At 34.5% G+C, this 23,910-nt stretch overlaps 1 protein-coding gene across 4 annotated transcripts in view; it reads left to right on the top strand.

The window, feature by feature from the left end:
• The window catches only part of mia3 (MIA SH3 domain ER export factor 3), a 61,777-nt gene that overhangs the window by 7,763 nt on the left and 30,104 nt on the right, over positions 1-23,910 (top strand). For all 4 annotated transcript variants that reach the window (XM_056445599.1, XM_056445598.1, XM_056445597.1 and 1 more), the window contains exons 5-16: positions 2,195-2,570; positions 4,319-4,627; positions 6,869-7,005; positions 17,390-17,521; positions 17,617-17,638; positions 19,262-19,350; positions 19,427-19,504; positions 19,599-19,709; positions 21,279-21,350; positions 21,837-21,941; positions 22,433-22,555; positions 22,650-22,749. In XM_056445599.1, coding sequence (XP_056301574.1) covers positions 2,195-2,570; positions 4,319-4,627; positions 6,869-7,005; positions 17,390-17,521; positions 17,617-17,638; positions 19,262-19,350; positions 19,427-19,504; positions 19,599-19,709; positions 21,279-21,350; positions 21,837-21,941; positions 22,433-22,555; positions 22,650-22,749 — 1,654 coding nt within the window. The remainder of the gene's footprint in view (positions 1-2,194; positions 2,571-4,318; positions 4,628-6,868; positions 7,006-17,389; positions 17,522-17,616; positions 17,639-19,261; positions 19,351-19,426; positions 19,505-19,598; positions 19,710-21,278; positions 21,351-21,836; positions 21,942-22,432; positions 22,556-22,649; positions 22,750-23,910) is intronic.

The raw sequence follows: 23,910 nt of genomic DNA, 5'->3' as shown, positions 1-23,910 counted from the left end.
TGGGGAAAATAAGCATTGAACATGTCACCGTATTTCTAAAGGTGCTGTTGACTTGAAATTTTCACCAGATGTTTACATCAGCTTTATATCTTCTAAATGTGAATTTTGTCACTATTTTGGAGCACACTAGACTATAGAGCTCCTTAAAGCTAACAATACTCTTACCAGTGTTGGGCAAGCCACTTGAAAAATGTAGTGAGCTAAGCTATTAGCTACACTACTTAAAATGTAGCTTAACTACGCTAAAAGCTACACCCTGGGAAATGTAGCAAGCTAAGCTAAAAGCTACTTTGCAAAAGAAGCTCAGCTACATTAAGCTATTTTTACAATTTTCATTTTTAAATCGAAGCAATCTTAAATTATCAATCATATCTGAGTGATCAATAAAACTATTAATGAATCACATGAGGCAGAATAGTTCAGTTATTTACTGTAAATAATATTGTACCAAACAGAAACAAATTATAGTATATGACAGCAAAAACAAAATACAATAAAACCAGGTGTTACACCTTTGAAATACTATAGTAATGAATAGTAAAGGGAAATATTTACACTAACTTACATATTGTAGTATCATTAATAACTATCATGAAATTATAGTACCGTAGTATACTTTAGCCTTTTACTACAGTAAACTATATATATATATATATATATATATATATATATATATTAACTCCTCTCCTTCAGTCATCTTTCCATCAAGCAAGTTTCTCGTGTCAGCCCAATGATTGATTTGCGACGTCACCGACCAGCGTGAGAGGTGGCAGTAACGCACCAAAAAGTTTGTTGTCGACCATCGTAAAACAGGAAGAAGAGATCGTCATTATCGCCATCATGTGGATTTACTTTTATCAGCTAGACACCGGCCTCACAGCTCCGTGAATGTCGGTGCCGTCACTTATTGATCTGCAATCGGTAAATGTAGCTTGTGTGGACCAAGCGGCAACCTCCCGCTCTCCCTCGGGAAGCCAATACGAAAGTAACTGAAACTGCAATTCATCAAAATTCCGCTAGTCCTGGCTCCATAATAGAGCAAATTTCTATTGAGCCCACTGTTAGAATGGCCAACTTTACAGCAGAAAAAAAGGTGTTTACAGCCTGGTACAAAGAACGATTTTGGTTCATATAGCTATTATTACCCTCCATGACAACTGTGAGGGGGGTGAATTTTTTTATAACTCATCCATTTCCTTTATATTAGGTTATATTAAGTTTGCATAATTAAGGGCGTGGCCACTTGAGTGACAGCTAGGTCTCGCTGGTCGCCGTCACTTCACCTCAGCTGAATCCGGCAGATTAGCCACTGATCTCGGTGTTGGCGTGGGTTTCCTCCGGGTGCTCCGGTTTCCCCCACAGTCCAAACACATGCGCTATAGGGGAAATGGGCATGCTAAATTGTCTAGTTACAGACAGTGTGTGAATAAGACTGTATGGGTGTTTCCCAGTAATGGGTTGCATGCTGCATAAGTTGGCAGTTGATTCTGCTGTGGCGATCCTTGATTAATCAAGGGACTAAGCCTCTGCATTTGCGGTTTTCACATCCAGATGCGCGCTGTAGTGATAACTAGCGAGTTAGTCGCTGCACAGTGATAATGTTCGATTTTTATTTTGTCTTAAATACTCCAATCAGTAATATCTTTAAAACAATCTGAAAATATTTGTTTGTAGCTTGTATTACTGAAAAATAAATCTTATAATCACAGCTGAAAGGGTATCCGCTGCGTAAAACGTGCTGGATAAGTTGGCGGTTCATTCCGCTGTGGCGACCTCTGATTAATAAAGCTACTAAGCTAAAGAAAAATGAATAAACAGTCACAGTAAATTCAACATTGTCGGCTATATTAACATGCGATAATTCTTCAAAATAAATCGGAAAAATTCAGAAATTTTTCACAGTATTTCCTATAATATTTTTTCTTCTGGAGAAAGTCTTATTTGTATTATTTCGGCTAGAATAAAAGCAGTTTTTAATTTTTTTAACGCCATTTTCTGGTCAATATTATTAGCCCCTTTAAGCTATATTTGTGTTGGGTTGTCTCCAGAACAAACCACTAAACTATTATGATTAGAAATGTGTTAAGAAAAATCTTCTCTCCTTTAAACAGAAATTGGGGAAAAAATATACAGGAGTGCTGATAATTTTGACTTCAACTGTATAATAATTTTCTGAATATCTGTCTACTTGAAGGACGAAGACACCGAGCGCATGCAGAAGTACTTCGGCCTGAAGAACATGTTCAGAATCGAAGCCATGTTTTCTGATCTGGATCTTGAGATGAAGTCTGCGCGGGAGATGAAGACGGATACGGAGGAGATCGAGCAAACGCTGGACCAGATCACGGAGGCTTCAGAAAACTCCATTCTCGATGCCACAGAGGACATACTTAATGAAAGAGACCGGAAAGCTCTGGAAGACGGACTGCAGAAGGAACCGGAGATGTATGATATTGAGGCTGCCATGTTGGACGCTTTTCAGGAGATTGTTTTCGCTTTGCGACAGAAATATTCGACAGCCAGCGACAGCGTCCCATTGGTTGAGGAGGAACAAAGTGCATATGAAACAGGTGAGGAATGAGATTAGTTATTAATTCTGAATTAAAAATGAGTAATACCATGCAAATGTCAACGTTGCCATTAGAGATGGGTGGTATAATGGTATATATATATCAGTGTTTCCCAACCCTGTTCCTGGAGGCACACCAACAGTACATATTTTGGATGTCTCCGTTATCTGACCCATTAACTTTATGTTTTGGAGTCTCTTCTGATGTTCTGCTGAGTTGATTCAGGTGTGTTTGATTAGGGAGAGGTTGAAAATGTGTACTGTTAGTGTGCCTTCAGGAACAGGGTTGGGAAACACTGGTATATATCATACCATAGACAGGGTTCATACACATTTTTACTACTAAAATTCCCAGACTTTTCCAAAACTTTCAGGTAAATATTCATGACCTAATATTTCATGTAATGTCTACGCACACTGCGTTAAAAAAAATACATGTTCAGATTTCTTACAGCATATCAAAAAATTTGTGACAATCTGTGTGCTAATATGACGGTGATTTGATGCTTTGCAGAAGTTGCAGACACGTTTACCAGTACCAAAATACTTTTTTTGATGCAAAATTTATTTAAATTTGCTGATTAAGAAGCTTAAATAGGCCTGGGCTACTATAATAAAGAAAATTTTATTTTATATATATATATATATATATATATATATATATATATATATATATATATATATATATATATATATATATATATATATATATATATATATAATTACTATGTTAATAATGTTGACCTTAGCAGTTTATTAATTTTATTTTATTTAAATCAATTTGTTTATTTTAATTTGAATATATTTCATATTTTGTATTTTATATATTTTGTATTTTGAATATATTTAGTAATATCACTTTAATAATATTATTTTTAAATATCTATCTATCTATCTATCTATCTATCTATCTATCTATCTATCTATCTATCTATCTATCTATCTATCTATCTATCTATCTATCTATCTATCTATCTATCTATCTATCTATCTATCTATCTATCTATCTATCTATATATATATATATATATATATATATATATATATATATATAATTTAAAAATAATATTATTAAAGTGATATTACTAAATATTTTCAAAATACAAAATATATAAATTACAAAATATGAAATATATTCAAATTAAAATAAACAAATTGATTAAATTTTTTAATTAATAAACAAATTTATTAAATTAATCAACATTATTAACTTAGTAATATATATATATATATATATATATATATATATATATATATATATATATATATATATATATATATATATATATATATATATATATATATATATATATATACACACACACACACACATACATCGATTTGGCTTTTGAACAAACAACTTGCCTAATTAATCTAGTTAAGCTTTTAAATTTTACTTTAAGCTGAATACTAGTATCTTGAAAATAGCTAGTGAAATATGTACTGACATCATGTAAAGAACTTGATTATTAAAACTATTATGTTTACTTAAATTACTTGCCGACGGACGATTGTATAATAGATGGCTGTATTATTGTATATGATGACATGAGACGTCTATACCACTGTTTTGTCATAGCAAATCTTTAATTAAATGTTTAAAAAGACAACTATCATGTTTAAGATGTTGTTGAAAATAAATCCGCTCCACTAAACAGCACTTGAATAATATTTTAATTAAAATATAAAAATTTCACAGGAGGGCGAATCATTTTCCCTTGATTTTAATGCACTTTTTTTTCCACCCAGATGAGAAATCTGAGCCTGAAGAGCTGAAGAATCTGGACATTACAACTGAAATGACTGAGCCAGCTGAAACTCCTGAAATGCACAAGGAGCAGAATGACTCTGAATCGATTCTGAGTCCTGAATTCAATATGAACCCAGATTTGTCCCACAATAAAGACGTGGATCTTGAGGAGGACGGAGGCCATTTCAACAGGAATAAAGATGCTCAAATCGCTTTCGAAGATGCTGAGGAGATCCAAAAGGGACCTCATGCTATTTTGGAGAAGCCGGTGGACATTGGCTTTCACTTTGAGATGGATCAGTCTTCAGGTTTGTTACTTTTAATAAATTTTTGGATATTTAGCTCAATAAAACAACCATTTTAAAAAGATTCCAATAGTAGAAACCAATTTTCTTTGCTCCAACAGAGCTTGCCGCCACACTGCACTAGTGTAATGCGTTATGTTATGCACATTATTAATCTGTTTTACACCATATTAATTTAAAAACATACAGATAGATTCAGGCTCATTTACTGTGGGAGAATTAAGTATTGAACACGTCATGGTTTTTCCTGGGAATAATGTTTGTAAAGGAGCTGTTGACATGGAATTGAAGCAGATTTTGGTTAAAACCCAAACAATACAAACATAAAAATAAAACAAAACAAATCTGAAAGATGGAGTTCTGTGTTATAAGAATGAAATGACCGCAGGAGAAAGTGCTGAACTACTGAAATGTGTTTAATACTTTATATAAAAGCCTTTTTTAATGATGGCAGCTTAAAGACGCCTCTCATATGGAGAATGAAGTCTCATGCATTGCTCAGGTGTGAGTTTCTCACAGACTTCAACACAGTGTTAAAATCTTGATGCTTCCGTGGGTCTCGTCTATGAAATCTAAGCTTTACTTTCTATTCTCTATTGGATTGGAGTCAGGTGATTGGCTGGGCCATTCTACAGCTTGATTTTCTTTCTCTGAAAGCATCTGAGAGTCTCCTTGGCTGTGTTTTGGATCATTGTCTTGCTGAAATGTCCACCCTGGTTTCATCTTCATCCTCCTGCTAATGTAGATGTTGGACTGAAGCAGCTGATATTCATTTACACTGAGGAAGGGCAGAGGCTTGCTGAAGAACTACTGAGAGATTTCAGCTGCTGTCTGGGCTTTCACTGTCGAACTACACCTCCCTTTCTTCATGTGTTCAATACTTAAATTTTTGTCATTTCATTTTATTACACAGAACTTCATTTGTAAACTAATTAGTTTTGTTTTATTTGCACAAATGAATTTATTCGGTTGTTGTCAACATCTGGGGAAAATTTCAGTCAACACTAAAATATTAAGTGCAGTCTTTCGTGGGCATCCATTTAATGGTGCATGAATGTAAAATGGTCACAATTTTATTTTACAAAATAGAAAATCAAGAATCTAAATTTGCTAATTAAAATCCAATTTATTTTTTTTATTATCAAAAATAGAGAATCATACATCTGCTGAAACAGCCAAGCAGAGGTTACTAGGTCAGAACCCGCTCATTATTCCTCAAAACGCTAACAACCTAAACCTTATTAATAAAATGTACAAGTATTACCTAAATATTGATTAATATAAGGACTGCACGATATTAAAAAAAATCGAACATTGCAATGTTTAGTTTTGCTGTGATATATGTTGAGATTAAGAATATAATTTTACTAGATAATTATTTAGAAAGATTCCATTAAATTAGATTGAATGGGATGATCAAGTCTTTCTCTATGCAGTGCATCTGCATAAAATATGAAATACAAGCATATATAAATATATAAATGTGCAAAAATACATGTTAAATAAGCAGTCCTTTATGGGTTTCTGGAGAGTCTAACAGTTTTCAGGTACAAAAATTGAACAATCCAACGTAAAACAACATGGCCATCATCATTTTATTAATTATTTTATACAATATTATTCTTTCGGCTTAGTCACTTTATTTATCAGGTGGTCACCACAGTGGAATGAACCGCCAACTATTACAGCATATGTTTTAAGCAGTGGATGCCCTTCCAGCCGCAACCCAGTACTGAGAAACACCCATACACACTCATTCACACACACACTCATACACTACGGCCAATTTAGTTCATCAATTCCCCTATAGCGCATGTGTGGGGGAAACCGGAGCACCCAGATGGAACATGCACCAACACTGGGAGAACATGCAAACTCCACACAGAAATGCCAACTGACCCAGCTGGGACTCGAACCAGTGACCTTCTTGCTGTGAGGCCACAGTGCTAACTATTGAGCTACCGTGACGCCTAATAATAATAAAAAAATTAATATCTTTATAATTGAATCTGTAATAATCTAATCCTGCAATGTGACTATTGCAGATACATTGTAATATCGATGCTCAAACAATATCATGTTCAGGCCTAATTGATAGAAATTGAGTTAAGTACATGAATTTTGTTTCCCTGAAGCATAAATACTAATGCAAACATATTGGCCCTTCCCTGATAGTCAATATATGAATAGTGCACTGATTAAAACTATTATTTATAATTTTTTTTTGTACTTTTTTGGCACCAGGTTCAATGGAGTCTCCGAGTGTCTCCGATTTCCATGATGCTGAAACTGGCAGTGATTCCTCCAGCCCATCGACTTCAGATGAACTTCAGGGTTTGCTGGTGCTTCTCAAAGAAAATCTCGGAGTTTATGGAGAAGTTGTGAGTACTACAATATTTTAATATGTCGCATTAAAGTCTGCATGACACTATTTAAAAAGTTCTTTCTAGGGCTGCACAATATATAGTTTCAGCATTATTATCGCAATGTGCGCATCCACAATAGTCACATTGCAGAATCTGCAGTGTCCAGTGTGAATTATAGTTGACCAGGAGCTACAGAATTGTATTTAATCAATGTATTTAGATGTTCTTTATATGATTTATGCAAAAACAAAACAAAAAAACATTTCTTACGTAGAATTTTTATTTTGTGTCCTGTCCAAATATCTACATTTCAAAGCGAAAACAAGATTTTTGTACTTACTCCACTGGCAGATAATTTCTTTAAAACAAGCACAAAACTTTGAATTGTCACTTATTTGCTCTGACGATGAAAACTAAACAATATTTTTACTTGGTTTAAGATTTTTTTTTTTTATATTTGGACTAGAAACAAGACAAAACAATTCATTTTCTGTACCCGAATACTGTTAGACTCCCCAGAAAAACATTAAATAGAGCTATTAAAACATCCTCTGAAACTGAATTCATATGACAATATTTATTGCAGAAAAATCAGACCCCCTAGTTCTTCACAATTTTTTTTGTTATTTATTTATTTATATATTTTTATTTATTTATTTATTTAATTTTGCAATAAAAATGACTGATTTTCTAGTGGTAATACCCAATGTACGGCCAATTTTGCGAATTAAAAAATAAATAAATATATATATATATATATATATATATATATATATATATATATATATATATATATATATATATATATATATATATATATATATATATATATATATATATATATATATATATATATAAATATATATATATATATATAAATAAATAAATAAATAAATAAATAAATAAATAAATAAATAAATAAATGTGAAAATTTAAATATATATTATTTAGCAGTTTAGGTATATTATTTAGCATGTTAGGTGTGCAATCTGAAACGATGACACAAATCATAAAAACAAAGCTTCTTTGGTCTGTCAAGACGATATCTAAAACAGATTTAAAAACGGTTGGGATTACGCCAAAGGAAGGTTGTATAGCTCTTATTTTCATACACGAGCTTACTTTCTCTCAGATTTTACTCCCTGGAGCATCTGACATCATGTACCTCACTCAGGAAATGCGTTAGGGCTTCCCCTAATGTAATACACCTAAAACACAGATTGCCGTAAAACTCGTCAATGACAGTGAAGCGTTTTCTTTTGTTAACTGCAGGGAAAAAGCTAGACGAAAACATTTATACGCATTATAATACCAGCCATATGTGTAAAGCCCAAATAATGCCCTTCAATTCGGTCACATGCAGCAGCCGTCATCCCTGAACCAATCTCCATCACTGTAAGCTGCTTGCTGTTCTGTCTGTTTCACTGCTCCGTTTGTTATATGTTCACCCACTTTCTTTTGCAGTCTGAAGCATGTCAAACGCTCAAAACACCCAATTCACGCCACATCTTTTTTTCTTTGACTTCACATGTAAATCACTTACACTTTTTCCGCGAATGATCACTGCACAGGCTGCAAAACAATTCCCCCCACTCTGATAAGACATAATTTTTCAAAATACATCACGTGTACTGCGTATGCAACATCTAGAAGTCATCTAAAACAATAAATTGCAAACTGAAATAAATATAATTTGATTATATGGTTTGGAATTGGATGTTTTATGAGATTATTTACATTTTTTGTGACTTGCATTTAATTAAGAATTTTGCAGGATTGTTTTTGTTTGTTGATGTTTGCATTGGATTTAGCAATCGCGGAATCGTGATGTACTAGGGGGTCTGAAAAATATCGCAATATCAGATTTTTCCAATATCGTGCAGCCCTAGTTTCCGTTTTGTGGCGTTAATCTGAATAAAACTGCTTCTTGAATGGTGAATCAAGAATTGCAGGAACATTTTGCATCTCCTACCTAACCTTCAGTAAACCTATTATTTTTTTATCAAATTTAATTAAATGGTTTTGAATAATAACTTAAATTCTATCAAGTTATCTTTAAAGAATAATGTGTGCCTGTGCGTGGACATTTTGTATTGAAAAAATTAGAGCACCTATGATGAAAATCGACTTTAGTAAGCTGTTTGGACAGAACTGTGTGTAGTATAGTGTGTCCACAGTCATATTGGGGTGATATAAACACAATAAAGCTCTTGTTAAATTTCCTGACGTTTAAATAGGATCCAAATCCCTCTCATTTTGAGGCCGACCGCAACTTGACGTAGGAGTGCGGTTTCCCCGCCCACCGAATTGATTGACAGCCGCATATTAACATGTCTCTGTAGTAATGCCTATAATCATATCAACAAAACAAGATGTGCGCAAACAACTGGGATTAAAAGATCTGTTCAGCTCTCTGTGATCATCAATCATCCTCAAATGTGATCAAGCATGAGTTTTGCAAGTTTAAAATGTTTTTAAAACAGTGCATGTTAATGAATTGCAACGATTTTACCGTCTTTACTTCATCAGCACATTAACATAATGGAGGTCCATACAGCAGTGGATATTAACATCCTGTATCCTGTCACATTTGCTGTGCAAAAACAGTGCAAAGTTAAATGTGTGTCTGTGTGTGTGCATGAACTTTGCAATGACATTGTGTGTGACTCATCGCAGCAAGGCTTGAATTAACTCCACAACAAATACATTAAATAATCATTGCTAAAGTTCTTACTGTAATATTTCTCACAAACGTTACGTGGGATCAGCTTCCTTCATGTCTGTCTGTTTATCTGAGGCAGCTGAGGTGGAGATTGAGGCACACTCTGACAGGCACGTGGAGACGGTGGGCTGGGAGAACCAGCATTAAAGGCACAAGCCACAAAAACAGCTACATGATGTGTAAAGCAGAAAATCCCAACATTCTGAAAGGTCTAATAAATAATCTGATGAGTGTTTTAAGCTGAAACTTTACAGACACTTTCTGGAGAGACAAAGGACTTATCTTACATGTTGAAAAAGGGGTAAAATAGGTGCCCTTTAACTTAAAGACTCTTACTATACATATTTTTGACTGTGTCCACCTCCTGAATTCATACATTCAGCTTCAATTATATGCAGTCTAATAATAACTAAGTCTAATTTAAATTTTTTGTGTGTTTACAAAAGTTAAATAATCACTTGCACGTCTATTTTTTAGTATTATTTATAATTTCAATTTGATATATATAGTTGAAGTTAGAATTATTAGCCAGAATATCAGAATTATTATTGATAATATTTTTTTTTTCTGGAGAAAGTCTTATTTGTTTTATTTATACATTTTTGTTAGAATAAAAGCAGTTAAAATTTTTTTTAAATTCAATATTATATTATTAGCCCCCATATATTAGGGTCAACATTATTAGCCCCTTTAAGCTAATTTTTTTTTTTCAATTAGTCTACAGAACAAACCATCGTTATATAATAATTTGCCTAACAAAGCTGTGGTCACACTAGACTTTTCTCCCCATAGACTTCCATTCATATGCACGCAAATGTGTCCGACCGGAAACGCAGGGTCATTTCGCAGTTCGCTGCGGTGCAAAGTTCAAGCTTGCTGAACTCTGACCTGCGAAATCGCATCACTTGACTGCGTGAGACCAATCGAGGATCAAAACATGACCTCTGAGCAGAAATTTAAAACATGGAGCAATCGCTCGCTTTTTTTTTATGTCTAATAATCTTGTTTAATCCCGCCCCTTTTCGCTGTGCAGTACGCCAGAAATTCGCACACACAAACTCTAGTGTGACCGCAGCTTTACCCTAACCTGCCTAGTTAACCTAATTAACCTAGTTAAGCCTTTAAATGTCTTTAAGCTGTATAGAAGTGTCTTGAAATACATCTAGTTAAATATTAAATTCTGTCATGATGGCAAAGATAAAATAAATCAGTTATTAGAAATGAGTTATTAAAACTATTATGATTAGAAATGTGTTGAGAGAATTTCTTTCGGTTGACAAAAAAACGAAAGTTATACAATAACTTGCCTAATTACCCTATCCTGCCTAGTTAACCTAATTAACCTAGTTAAGCCTTTAAATGTCTTAAATGGCTAATAATTCAGGGGGACTAATAATTCTGAATTCAACACTGCTGTATACCATATATTTATTAATGAATACACTTTTTTGTGTTTTTATAAATGAAAATATATTTATATAAAAAAACCTATTTATTGTGTCTGCTACATAATTAATATCCTATACAAATTATTATAGATCATTGCTGAGTAAATTAATTTCTTGTTCACTTCTGCTTCAGGACACGTGACCGTTGATTGTGTCCATAGCAGAGATGCCCAAAGTAGGGCCTGTGGACCAAAGTTGGCCCATGGTAACGTTTGATTTGGCCCACCGTCCAATCTGAAAAGATAGGAAGAAGGTTGGGAAGGTGGTTGGGTGAATACCTTTAACAGAGATTGTGATTTCGAATTTAACGTAACCTTTTGGTTTTTTGTTTTATTGCTGAGCTACAAAAAAATCCAACAGTTTAAACTGTTTTAATAAATATGTTTATATAAAACAATAAAAATATTTAAATAAATCAGACTTTTAAAAATGTAAATACTGTCTCTTGACAGATAGAAGACAATGGAGAAGTCATTAGTGGCAAATCAAAAGGCTCCATTGTGTTATAAATTGGATTGTTTATGTTTTCTAGTTTTTTTTAATATTTGCAAACGAATTAGGAAATTACCCATGGTAATTTTAATGTAATATGGTTTGGAATAAATAAATATTCGGTTTGGTATATATTCGGCCCACAGCCCTCAATCAATGTTGATTTTTGGCCCGTTATTAGAAAAAGTTTGGGCATATCTGGTCTATAGAGTCCCCTGCTAAGTGTACTTGCATATATGAAATCCAATAGCGCATCGTGCTAAACTTGCTAATAAAATTCCATACGTGAATCATATGTGTATGGACCCATAGCCAAACAAAGTTCCGAAGCAATGTGATTCAATGTAGCCTGATGTTGTAGCACATACTCAAAAAAACATCGTTAATTTAATTCAAAATTCTTTCAAAACAGCTAGCATCTCTGCTAATGTAATCAAACGGTCTCGAGTTTTGACCAATCAGAGGCTGCAGTGAGCATCACGTGACCGCGAGCACACAGAGTGGAAGCGCTTGTCTCAGCGAGAGACTCTCCGCTCAGCGTTTTGAAATATTGACGTGTTGAAAGAGATCAAAACTGATCTTACTACAGCCGCGATTTCAAAACATACTACCTATTTATATATATTTATTGTCAATCAATACTATTACTTCTCAGGTTAAACATAGATTAGCTGTGAAAAACACGCCTGACAGAGCGGTTTTATATGAAAAATACACCGGCTTCCGATATGAACCAGCGGTCCGCCATTTATACACTGTTTATCAGCTTCAACCTCCGTTTCTGATCGCTTATAAATCAGCTAAAGCGCTTTATGAGGATGGATTCACAACCAATTCTTACCTCTCAACCAGCTGAGATGGAAAACACTGCCTTTTTCGTCTTCATCCTGTCCAGACTTCACGAAGTAAGTGCTCTCTAGACTCGAAATGCTGCCGTCAGTAGTCAAATGTGTGATTTATGCTAGCTTAAACTGTTCAGAAATTATTATTTTCGCCTATTATCCGTGCAGAATTGTGTAATTAGGTCGTAGTGCTGTATTTTGTGAGTCCTCCTCATTGGGGTTCTCGTAATAATGGAGTTCCAGTTATTGAAGTCAATTTAAGGGTCGCATAAAATCCCAAGACAGCTAAACTCGTTAATATAAACGGAGTTGTATGTGTTCAATACAGGCATATAGGTGAATACCGTGTTTCACCAGAGGTGAAAGTCCACAGTAAACCACTGTTGTTGTATTATTGCTGCATGTGTCTGGTGATAAGGATCAGAGCACATTGAATACACTTTAGATTTGTCAATATAGGTCTAAAAGAGGTCAGAAGTGATCAGAAAATGTCACGGGGACCTCTTACTAGTATACTAATGTGAACACTTCATCTGTCTTCCAGAAGCAGAGATCAGGTCAAATAACATGTTCATACAAGTGCTGTAAATCCTTGCAAATGCTTAAATTTCCATTCTAATGTTTGAGTCGTGCTTAGATGTTGGGTAAAGTGCTTGAAAATGTAATTATAATGTGTAAAATGTAAATGTAACGTAATAATTTCTTACTGAATAGGAAGTAATTAAACACTTGATTCCACCTTTTATTTTAATAAAATAAAATAAAACAATATATTTTTTTTGCATGAAATGAGAACTCTGTTGAGAAAAGTGCTGACTGTTCCGGTGTTGATCGGTTCTCTTTTATTAAGCAGTGATTGAAGACAAAATGCATGGAGTTGGGAGTTTCATGAGTAAACAGTGCATAAAATTAAAATCAATATAAAAAGTGTAAAGAAAGTATATGACTAATTCAGTGTTGGGCTTGGGGCAAACATGCCATCACGAACTTTCCTAAGAAAGTTAATAGAACATTTTAACTGTTACGATTAATGAATGATTATTATTATTATTATTTTGTGCCCTCAGAGTTCACTGATACGCTTTGTACAGTATATCAGCTCACATATTACATGTGAGATTTCTGAATGAAGGGTGCATTACTTGATTTGAACATAATTGAAGGAAACGCAGACTATCTACTATCTATGATTATTTATTGAACATCAACGTTGAACAACTGAAATTAAAGCACACATTAACCAACAGTCACGTTTTTTCTTTATGATAGAGTGAAAATAAATAACTTGCTCTTTTGGAAACAAAATAAATAGTTTTCAGTGTTTTTCATATGAAAAGTATAAAATGAGCAGGCATCTCTACTAAATATAACAACTCATGTATATCCTGTAAATAATATTTTAAACAGTGCATTTCTTGTGTTACGTGTTTAAGTTGTTAAGATATTAAAGAGGATGAAACGTAACAATCAGTGAGTCTACTGATGCTGGATGAATAAGGAGAACACACAACCACTTGTTAAGTTCAATTCAATTCAATTCACCTTTATTTGTATAGCGCTTATACAATGTAGATTGTGTCAAAGCAGCTTCACATAAAAGGTCACAGTAAATAGGAACTGTGTAGTTCAGTTTGTAGTGTTTAAGTTCAGTTCAGTTTAGCTCAGTTCAGTGTGGTTTAATAATCACTACTGAGAGTCCAAACACTGAAGAGCAAATCCAACGATGCGCAGCTCTATAGATCCTGAACCATGCAAGCCAGTGGCGACAGCGGAGAGGGAAAAAAAACTTCACTAAAGGCGGAAGTGAAGAAAAAAAACCTTGAGAGAAACCAGGCTCAGTTGGGCACGGCCATTTTAATTTCTCCGCTGGCCAAACGTCTTGTGCAGAGCTGCAGTCTCAGTGGCGGAGGCTGGAAGCTGGCCTCAGCGAAGACTCGTCTGTCTCTGGAGCGTCACAGGAAACAGTCTCATGTTCTCCACTCCTCCATGACCATCGCAGTAGTTGCTCAGGATTCGGCCAGGTCCAGGATATGGAAACCTTGGGATCATCTCGTCGTTGGTCTTGGATCGAATCAGTGACTGCATAGTCTGAGGGCCTCGGGAAGAGTATCCCGAGGTGGAAATGGAGAATAAAGAAAATAATTAGCGTAGCTGATGTTCACAGTGTATATCAGCAAGATGCATAACCTGTGTGGAAGCCCCCTAAGTGGTGCACTAAGTGTATGCTTTACTGAACAGATAGGTCTTTAATCTAGTTTTGAATTGGGAGAGTGTGTCTGAGCCTCGGACGTTATCAGGAAGGCTATTCCAGAGTTTAGGAGCTATAAATGAGAAGGCTCGACCTCCTTTACTCGACTTTGCTATTCTAGGTACTACCAGAAGCCCTGAGTTTTGAGACCTTAAAGAGCGAGTTGGATAAAGTAAGATGAAACAGATTAGTAAGGTGGATTAGTAAGTGAAACAAATTAAGTATTTAATATTCAGTGAATGTCAAACAATGAATAGAGAATGTAATGTAAATGTTATTTTAAATAATCGAATGAAAGAAAATAGGAGTGTTGCCAAAACAAAGAAATAAATATAACAAAACGATCCAACTAAACCCCAACCCACTAAACTGACTAACCAAAGAAAAATGCAGAAACAAAACCGTAATCTTCAGCATGTAGCTTAACTAAACTTCATAACCTCAAAACATAATTACACATGTGGCAACGCCTCCTTAAACTAACTAATAAATAAATATTCTAAGCTGCTCACGTTACTAGAGTTCTCGTAAAGTACACACTGTTAGCCATTAGCAAAACAAAATCTCATATAATCCAATTCTCACAAAGATCGTTCAACTTCTCACTAGATAATACTGAGCTGCACAAGCATTTCTAATGAAGCAGTCTCTTAATAAAGAGAAAACTAGAACACAGCAAATCGCAAACAAATAAACACAGATGAACAGGCTGGCCGACACAAGTGAGGAGACTGGCTGTGAGCCAAGCGCTCCTCAAGAAGAGCGCAAGCGCACGGCTTTTATACAGAGCGGACCCGGTTCTGATTGGTGTGTCGATGGTGATTGACAGCTCCTTTGACCAATGGTTGCACACCTAAAAACAGCACAGGACACACAGCGGAAAATGGAGAGAAGAGCACACAAAACATACGTGAAACGTAACACTTGCATCTTCTGTAAACAAATATTTTAATGTAAATAATCATTTTAATGTAATGGAAACTCTGCCGTTTCAAGGCGCAACCTCCTAATCATCGTCAATGTAGTGCAAAGTAAGGCTCAAAAATGGGTCCATCATCCTACTTGACCAGAGATGAGATGTGGCTGCAGTGTGGCCACAGAATTATGAGTTAGGCTCAGCCTTTAACAGAGCGGAGTCACGTGACTACCATGACACGCGGTAGGGAAAGTAATTGAAAAAATCGTCCTGGAAAATTAGATCGATTATAGGTTCTGAATGTCGATTTAAATTACTTTTTGATTAATTGCCCAGCCCTACTATAAGAAACAGCGTCAAATATCATGTGATGAAGTATACGTATGTATGTAAATATGTATTTTGTATAGTGCTGGGAAAGTTAAAGTCTGAAAATGCACCTGCAATGTGCTTGAAAAGTGCTTAATGCCCCATTAAATCAAAATGTACTCTTCTTATTTTTCTGTGTATATAGTAGATCTTGTTTTAAATGCTGCATTTGTGCACTTCATTACTTTGTAAAATAATAAACTTTAATCAAATACCAGAACCTTCCCTCTAGAAACAACTTTTTTTTCAATTGCTAGTCACATGGAATTGCTTTAGGGCATATAGCTATCGGTCCATTAGGGAGGCGCTATCATTATTTGGTACGGAGCTATTGTTCATTTAGGGTGAGGCTATCAGGGCGTGTCTCATTTCTGCTCTACTTTTGTCCATCTGTCGATCTACAGTCATTTTGTTAGCAACACCCATCTTTCAACAATCCAATCGCTTCCAAAAGTCATTCACCGCTTTCACACCTGTGGTTCGGTTCATTTGGTCCAGACCAAACGTTAAATTTTCTGCCGTTTTTGGTTCATTTTCACACCACACTGATTGCTTTGGTCCAAACCAGTTAAAAAGAACAAAAATGCAGTCATGTGACAAAATCCACATCACTCATTGGCCAGATGTTATTGAACATGTTCCCTAAACTGCTTTTCGATTGGTCAGAATTTACGTGCAGGAAAATGCCAATGAAATTCCCGCAAGTAAACAAACCGGCAGACACAAAGTGACACTTTTTACTATAGAGGGACTATTAGGGTGCCTATATAGGCTCATAGTATACTATATAGTTTGGATACATCACTTTAGACAAACTATAAATTTCCAGAATGAAGCGCGGCTGCGGCTGGAAACAAACTGCGACATGGTCATCTTATGGAAATATTACCAATGATCCATCCAATATTTTTCCTCCACACCCCATAAGACGGGACAGCGTATTGGACTATGGCAGCTGGATTATTCCAAAAAGGCGCAGTTCTTTTTGGGTCTGTTTTAGTTCAGATCATGTTCTTACCACAAACAAACCGCTCCAAGGTTCATTTGAAAGCATACCGAGACCAACTCTTCAAGGAGGTCTCGGTACGCTTTTTTTGGTGCGCACTCGAGTGCGATTGCTACCTTCACACCTGCCCAAATGAACCGCACCAAGAGGGAAAACGAACTCTAGTGTGAATCAACCAAACTGAATAAGGCAGGTGTGAAAGCACCCTTAAGCATCGTTTCAAGTGGATGGATGTCACAATATCAGAAAAAGGACAATCTTAACTTCTATTTCATGGCGACTGTAAATTTGATGAATTAATAAGAACCCTGAATAAGGAGATGTTTACATTTTAAGTGTTTTTTTGTGTTGTTTAGCTGATCACTGCACTTCCGGAGGAATGGCGACCGGGTCCCAATTTTCACGGAGTCCCCTGGGAGCCAGTGGTGGTCACAGTGGCCATCGGGGCCCTCACTATACTGATGTTCTTCTGGAGGACAGTGCTCTCTGTGAGAGATCCTCTTGTTTGCATTATGAATGTTTTCATTCTTATAGTTCTGATTTAATCTTATGGAATCTTTTGCTTGTTCTTTCTTTCTTCTAGATTAAAGGCAGAAGCTATCAATGTAAGTCACTTTCACAGCCTTATATGCGTTTCAGTTTTTACTGACCTTTTAGAGCTTGTGGCATATACAGTTGAAGTCAAAATAATTTGCCCTTATGGGAATTATTTATTCTTTCACAAGTATTTCCCAAATGTTTAAAAGATTCAGGATTTTTTTTTTTTTGCAGTATTTCGTCTTATTTGTTATTTCAGCTAGAATAAAAGCAGTTTTATATTAAAAAAAAAACCTTTTAAGGTCAATATTATTAGCCCCCTGAGCGATTTTTGTGTTGGATTGTCTCCAGAACAAACCCCTGTTATACAATGACTTGCCTAATTACCCAAACTTTACCCTAATTAACCCAGTTAAGCCTTTAAATGTCACTTTAAGCTGAATACTAGTGTCTTGAAGAATATCTAGTCAAATAATATGTGCTGTCATCATGACAAAGATAAAAGAAATCTGTTATTAGAGATGAGTTAGTAAAACTATTAATTTTAGAAATGTGTTAAATAGAAAATATATAGGGGGCTCATAATTCATGAGGGCTAATAATGCTGACTTCAACTGTATGTGCTATGGGAAAGATTTGTCAGCTGGTGATGTTATGAATTATGTATGGTTTTTGATGTTTTTAAAATTGTCCTTGCACTGATCACAGATTTATTATTCCTATTTTACCTCAATTCTGCTTTGTAGCATTATAAAATCTTTCTAAAAGAAAAAAAAAGTAAAAACTGCTTGGGCCAATATCATTATATTTATACATTTTTTTTTATCTGCTAATAAATTATTATTATTTTTTGATTGGCTACAGAACAAACCACCGTTGTCCAATGACTTGCCTAATTAACTAAATTGCCTAGTTAAACTAATTAAGCTAGTTAAGCCTTTAAATTACACTTTCAGCTGAACACTGGTATCTTGTAAAACATTATGGACTGTCATCATGGCAAAGACAAAAGAAATTGATTATTAGAAATTAGTTATTAAAGCTATTATTTTTAAAAATGTGTTGAGAACATCTGTTAAGTAGCACTTATTTATTGTTATTATTATACATAATATATATTATTAATATATATGATTAATTGCACATATTTGAAAAATAATAAAAATTCCATAGGAGCTAATAAGTTTGTCTTAAACTGTGTATGTACACACACACAAACACTGAGGACTGATATGTGTGTGTATATAATTTATATCAAATTATAATGCATGCATGTGTGTATGCTGTGATGTATTTGTGCAAGCAAATCAGTATCTAACCTGAATAATAATATACAGGAAGAGAAGTATTTAGAATTACTCTTTGCTTATAGTAAATCCAGTAATCATACTTCAGATTGCTTTTATAAGCTCCCGGAAATGATTTTATATTACATAATATTTTGTAAATCACATTTGGAAAACACTTGATACACCAAGTTGTCTAAAAAGCTTTAATACATGTCAGAACCAGTCAATCTAATCCATGCATGCATGCATATAATAATAATAATAATAATAATAATAATAATAATAATAATAATAATGATGAGATTTAAAAAGGTTAAAAATGTAATGTACATATCATTCATATGTGTATATATATTTGTTTGTGTGTCTAAATAAATATATATTTTTGTTTTTATTTCATAGTAACTGAAAAGCAGCTTAGAGACAAAATCCAGCAGCTTCTCAATGAGAAATCTGATGCTGCTAACAAGATCACTGAATTAAATGACATGGTAAACCTCGACAGTTCAATCTCTCGTCTATTGTTGTCTTTATTGTTTTCATGTTAAGTTTAATTTGTCTATGCAGATAAAAGAAAGAGAACAACACCTGCAAAACTCAGAGAAGTCACTGAGTTCCAGCCAACATGAAATTAAAGGGCTGAAGGTGAATTGCAGCAGCAGAACTCATTTGTTTGACCTTATTTTCTTCAGCGTGCAAGATTGTATAATGTTTTATCTTTTATTTTTTTACGAACTAGAATCATCAGCAGAAAATGCAGAGTCAGTGGGAGCAGATGTCTGGGAGTATTTCGCAGCTCAACCAGACAATTGTGGACACACAGGAAGAAAACGCAAACCTTAATGAGAAGGTAAACTTGGATTTAAGGCAGGTTCACACCAAAGAACGATAATTATAAACATGACGATAACTACATTTCAGTTCACACCAGCAAATAAGGATGTTTATTTTTATTTATGCTTTTCTCTTTGCATTACCCTCTCATACCCTCTAGATGTGCTAGATTTCTAGTGCATCTGACCAGTGAATCCAGCTCGTGTAATCCGATCAAACAGTAAATTTAGTGTTGTGTAAAATTAGCACTGGATACCTGAGGTGCTTTTATTTTTATTTTTAATTTTCTTGACTATCTTTGCCTGTAACATTATTTTTTTTAATCATTCTTCATCTTTTAAGATGGGCTTAACATCAAACAGTGCAGCTTCTCTATGTTGTCTGAAGCTTTAAATTTATATTTATGATCCCATCTAGAGCTGCACGATACCAGGAAAATATGCAATATTGTTGTTGAGTATTGCGATAACAGTATTTCTTACAATATACAACATTTTTAGTGCATCCAACCAGTGAATCCTGCTCGTGTAATCGGTCTCAAACAGTGAAATGTTCGCAGTCAATGTAGGGGAATAAAAACAACGCAAATTATTTCCAAAGGAGGCAGGCAACGATGCCAAAACTAGCATTTAGTACCTGAGGTGCTTTTATTTTTATGTTTCTATTTTTTAGCCTGGCTTTGCACGTAACATTAATTTTTATCATTCTTTGTTTTTAAGATTATTATCTTTAAATAAGATAGGCTTAACTTCAGTCAGTGCAGCTTCTCTACAACGTCATCTGAGCTTTGCATCAACCCTCTAAATTCAATAGATTCTGAATGGTTTAATTCTGAGTGTTTTACCATGTATTAGCTGAGAGAAAATCATTCTGAAAGTGATCCCAACTAGAGCTGCACGATACTGGGAAAATAAGCGATGTTGTTTAGTATTGCGATAATGATATTTCATACAAAATATCGTTTCCCTAGAAAAATGCACATTTTATTAGCTCATCTATGTGATAATATTAAAATAAACAGGTAAAAGTTATTTTTCAGATCTAATCAATTCTAATTCAGACAAAAAAAACCTCTTAAAGTGCAAGCATTTAGTCTTAAAACACTATGAAAGAGTGTAAACCTCAGCAGATATTCTGACTTTGATTATTATTTTCCTACTATTAGTGTTTACTCTATATTCACCTTTGCGCCACCCCAGCCAATAGCAATTGCATATACTGGGGAGGTGGGGCTAAAGATAGTAAGACCCCATCTGATTGGTCAAATTTAGACGAACAATCGTTGCATAAAATAAATGTAATTTATCACACGCGTCTGGGGTATATATATATATATATTGCATATACTATTATTGTGATAATAATAATAATTGCGATAAATTGTGCAAACCTCATCCCAACGATGTTGTTTCTGAATATATTTTAGTTATATCTGCTTTTGTTTTACGTTCAGATTGATTTTTATGAAGATGTCTTTATTGTTTAGTGGGCTTGGAGTGATCGGCCCTTTATTGTAGCTTCTGCCATTGTGTTTTATTTATTTGACAGATATTCTTAAAACTTAAATTTTTTTTCTTGATCAAAGATTGCCAAGATGCACCAGAGAATTGAGAAATACCAGAAAACACTGAAGAGTTACGATGATGAGCGCGCAAAGGTAATTCGTCCTGACTGAGCTGATCTCCGGCTGATTGAGAAACCAGTCATTTATTTTAAAGCAATCATATGCGTTTTTCTGTGTGCTTGTTTACGGTTTCTAACAATTACAGGCTGTTGTACTTAATGTTAACTGTGGCAATGACAAACATTGAGAGAGAAGCTTTTGCATTTAGTGAATAATTAGGTGTTATTGTGTCTGCATTTCTATTGTCATTGGAAACCAGAGTATTTTTGATGCTTGAAATAGCCATGGAAATGAATAATCATGCTGATATCTGTTAAAATTGTTTAATCTTCTAAAAGGGGCACTTTTGAGTGATTAAAAACATGCAAATGGAAAATATTGTATTTTTAATAAGGTTTTTTTAATAAGGTCTAGCAGTTTATGGTTTACATATAATTACAATATCACATTTCCAAGAAGTTTATCAAATCAATGAATGTAAATGTTCCTGTGCGGCTTTTTGTTTTGATCTAACAACAGGTTCATGTCCTTATGGATGAAGCTAAACTCAGAGAAGACGCTCTTAAGGCTCAGGTTCTGTCCTTTGAGAAGGAAAACGGGGCTTTAAAAGAGCAGAAGAAATCTGTAAGTCCTGCTGTCAGAGCTGTAAACGTGTCATCCATCGCTTCAGCTTGATTTAAAGGCACAGTTCATCCAAACCTTCATTCATCTGTTGAATACAAAGAAAGATATACTAAAGAATGCTGTAAAAAATAAGCAGCCATTTACTTTAGTAGTATAGGTCTTCACGTGCCAAAAAATTCAGGCAGGAACCCAAAGAGACTCAAGTTACATTATATGATATATTGGGACTCAACCCAGACTGGACTGACCATTTATAATCTAGAGCCGAACCCACACAGGTCTCAGGTCCACTGTGAAGTCCTCTTTTCTATAGTATTATTTGTTTCTGCTATGGATGTTAATGGCTGCTCTTCAACTTTCATCAGGATATTCATAAATCACTCATATTTCATCAGAAATTCATAGAAGTTTGAATCACTTGTGAGTAAATGCTGAGTAAATTTAAATTGAGGATGAAGTATGAGCTTTAAGTAAACTGTATTTTCTGGCAGCTCCTTGGCGATGCTAAAGACTGGCAGGAGAAGCACAAGAAGCTGAGCGAGGAGATCCGAGTTTATCACAAATCCCAGAAAGAGCTGGAAGACTCTCTGGTGCACAAGGAGAACGAGATCGATGTGAGCGAATGTTTTGCAGATTATAAAACAATGACTTTGTGTGCTGTCTACTCAATGTCTCATCCCAAATGCATGACGTCTGATGACTCTGTAGGTTTTGTCCAGCTGTATTGCTGAGCTCAACCGACTGGGAGGCTGCGACTCTGCAGAGCTACAGAAAGAAGATGCTAGAATGTCAAACGGAGATGATTCTGGTGAGCGCTTCTGTTTGTAACTCCATTTTTCATTTACGTTAGTTTTCTGTCTTTTTTTTTGTGTGATCCTAATGGAGGAGCTGTGTGCAGTCTGTTAATTGTATTCATATTTCGTGTTTTCGGGTTATTTATGGGAGGTTGATCTCTGCTCTGTCGACTTTTGATGCTGAAAATTCAACTCCACAGTTTAACAAAATGACTTTTATTGACATTTTAGTCGTTCATATAATGTATAATAGATAATATATAGAGAAAAATGAGTATAGAATAACAGAAAATGTGCTGCAGTTTATTGCCAGGATTTTGTAGTGAAATATGCAACACTGCAGACTATTACAAATGACAAAAAGTCACTTTTTCGACCCTTTCAAGGTTCAAAGGCCCCATAATGCAATTCAAAAACATAAATAAAAACATAAATTACAAATTACGGAAAACTGATAACTTAGTTTTTTTGCTGTGTGTGTGTGTGTGTGTTCATTTGCTCATAAAAGTGCTTTACATGCAAATCTGCATGACTCATTCCAGAATTGTGGGTTCATTTCATGCATTTCCTATTAATTTTGCATAATGAAATACAATTCTATAACTCAAAGTAAACTGAATTTATTATTAACACTTGTGCTCTGTTCAAATTTACTAGCCTTTTGTTATGTTTTGTAAAACATCCACTGAATTAAACTGCTGTAAAAATGCACAGGATAAATATTTTTTTCAAATGTTTTTACATAAATCTGTTAATCAGACTCAGTCCTGATCAAAACTACTAAATGTTTTTAAAAATTACAGGATTTTAACTCTTTAATTGCCAAATTCACAAATGATGGCACTGATTTGGTGAAAAAAAGCACTCAAATTGATGAATTTTCAATATGAAAAGTAATTGTGGACTGGATTTTTTTAATCACAGTCTTGGACATGTTCAATTCCATTCACCTTTATTTGTATAGCGCTTTTACAATGTAGATTGTGTCAAAGCAGCTTCACATAAAAGGTCACAGTAAATAGGAACAGTGTAGTTCAGTTTGTAGTGTTTAAGTTCAGTTCAGTTTAGCTCAGTTCAGTGTGGTTTAAAAATCACTACTGTGACAGATTAGTAACAACATTGGCTTTGATGTATTGATAGTTTTTGTGCAGCATAAGATTTATTTATTTTTTCTC

The sequence above is a fragment of the Danio aesculapii genome, chromosome 20, assembly GCF_903798145.1.
Source record: "Danio aesculapii chromosome 20, fDanAes4.1, whole genome shotgun sequence".
Lineage (NCBI taxonomy): Eukaryota > Metazoa > Chordata > Actinopteri > Cypriniformes > Danionidae > Danio > Danio aesculapii.
Note: the sequence above shows the minus strand (reverse complement) of the source record. Positions and strands in the feature narration are given on the sequence as shown.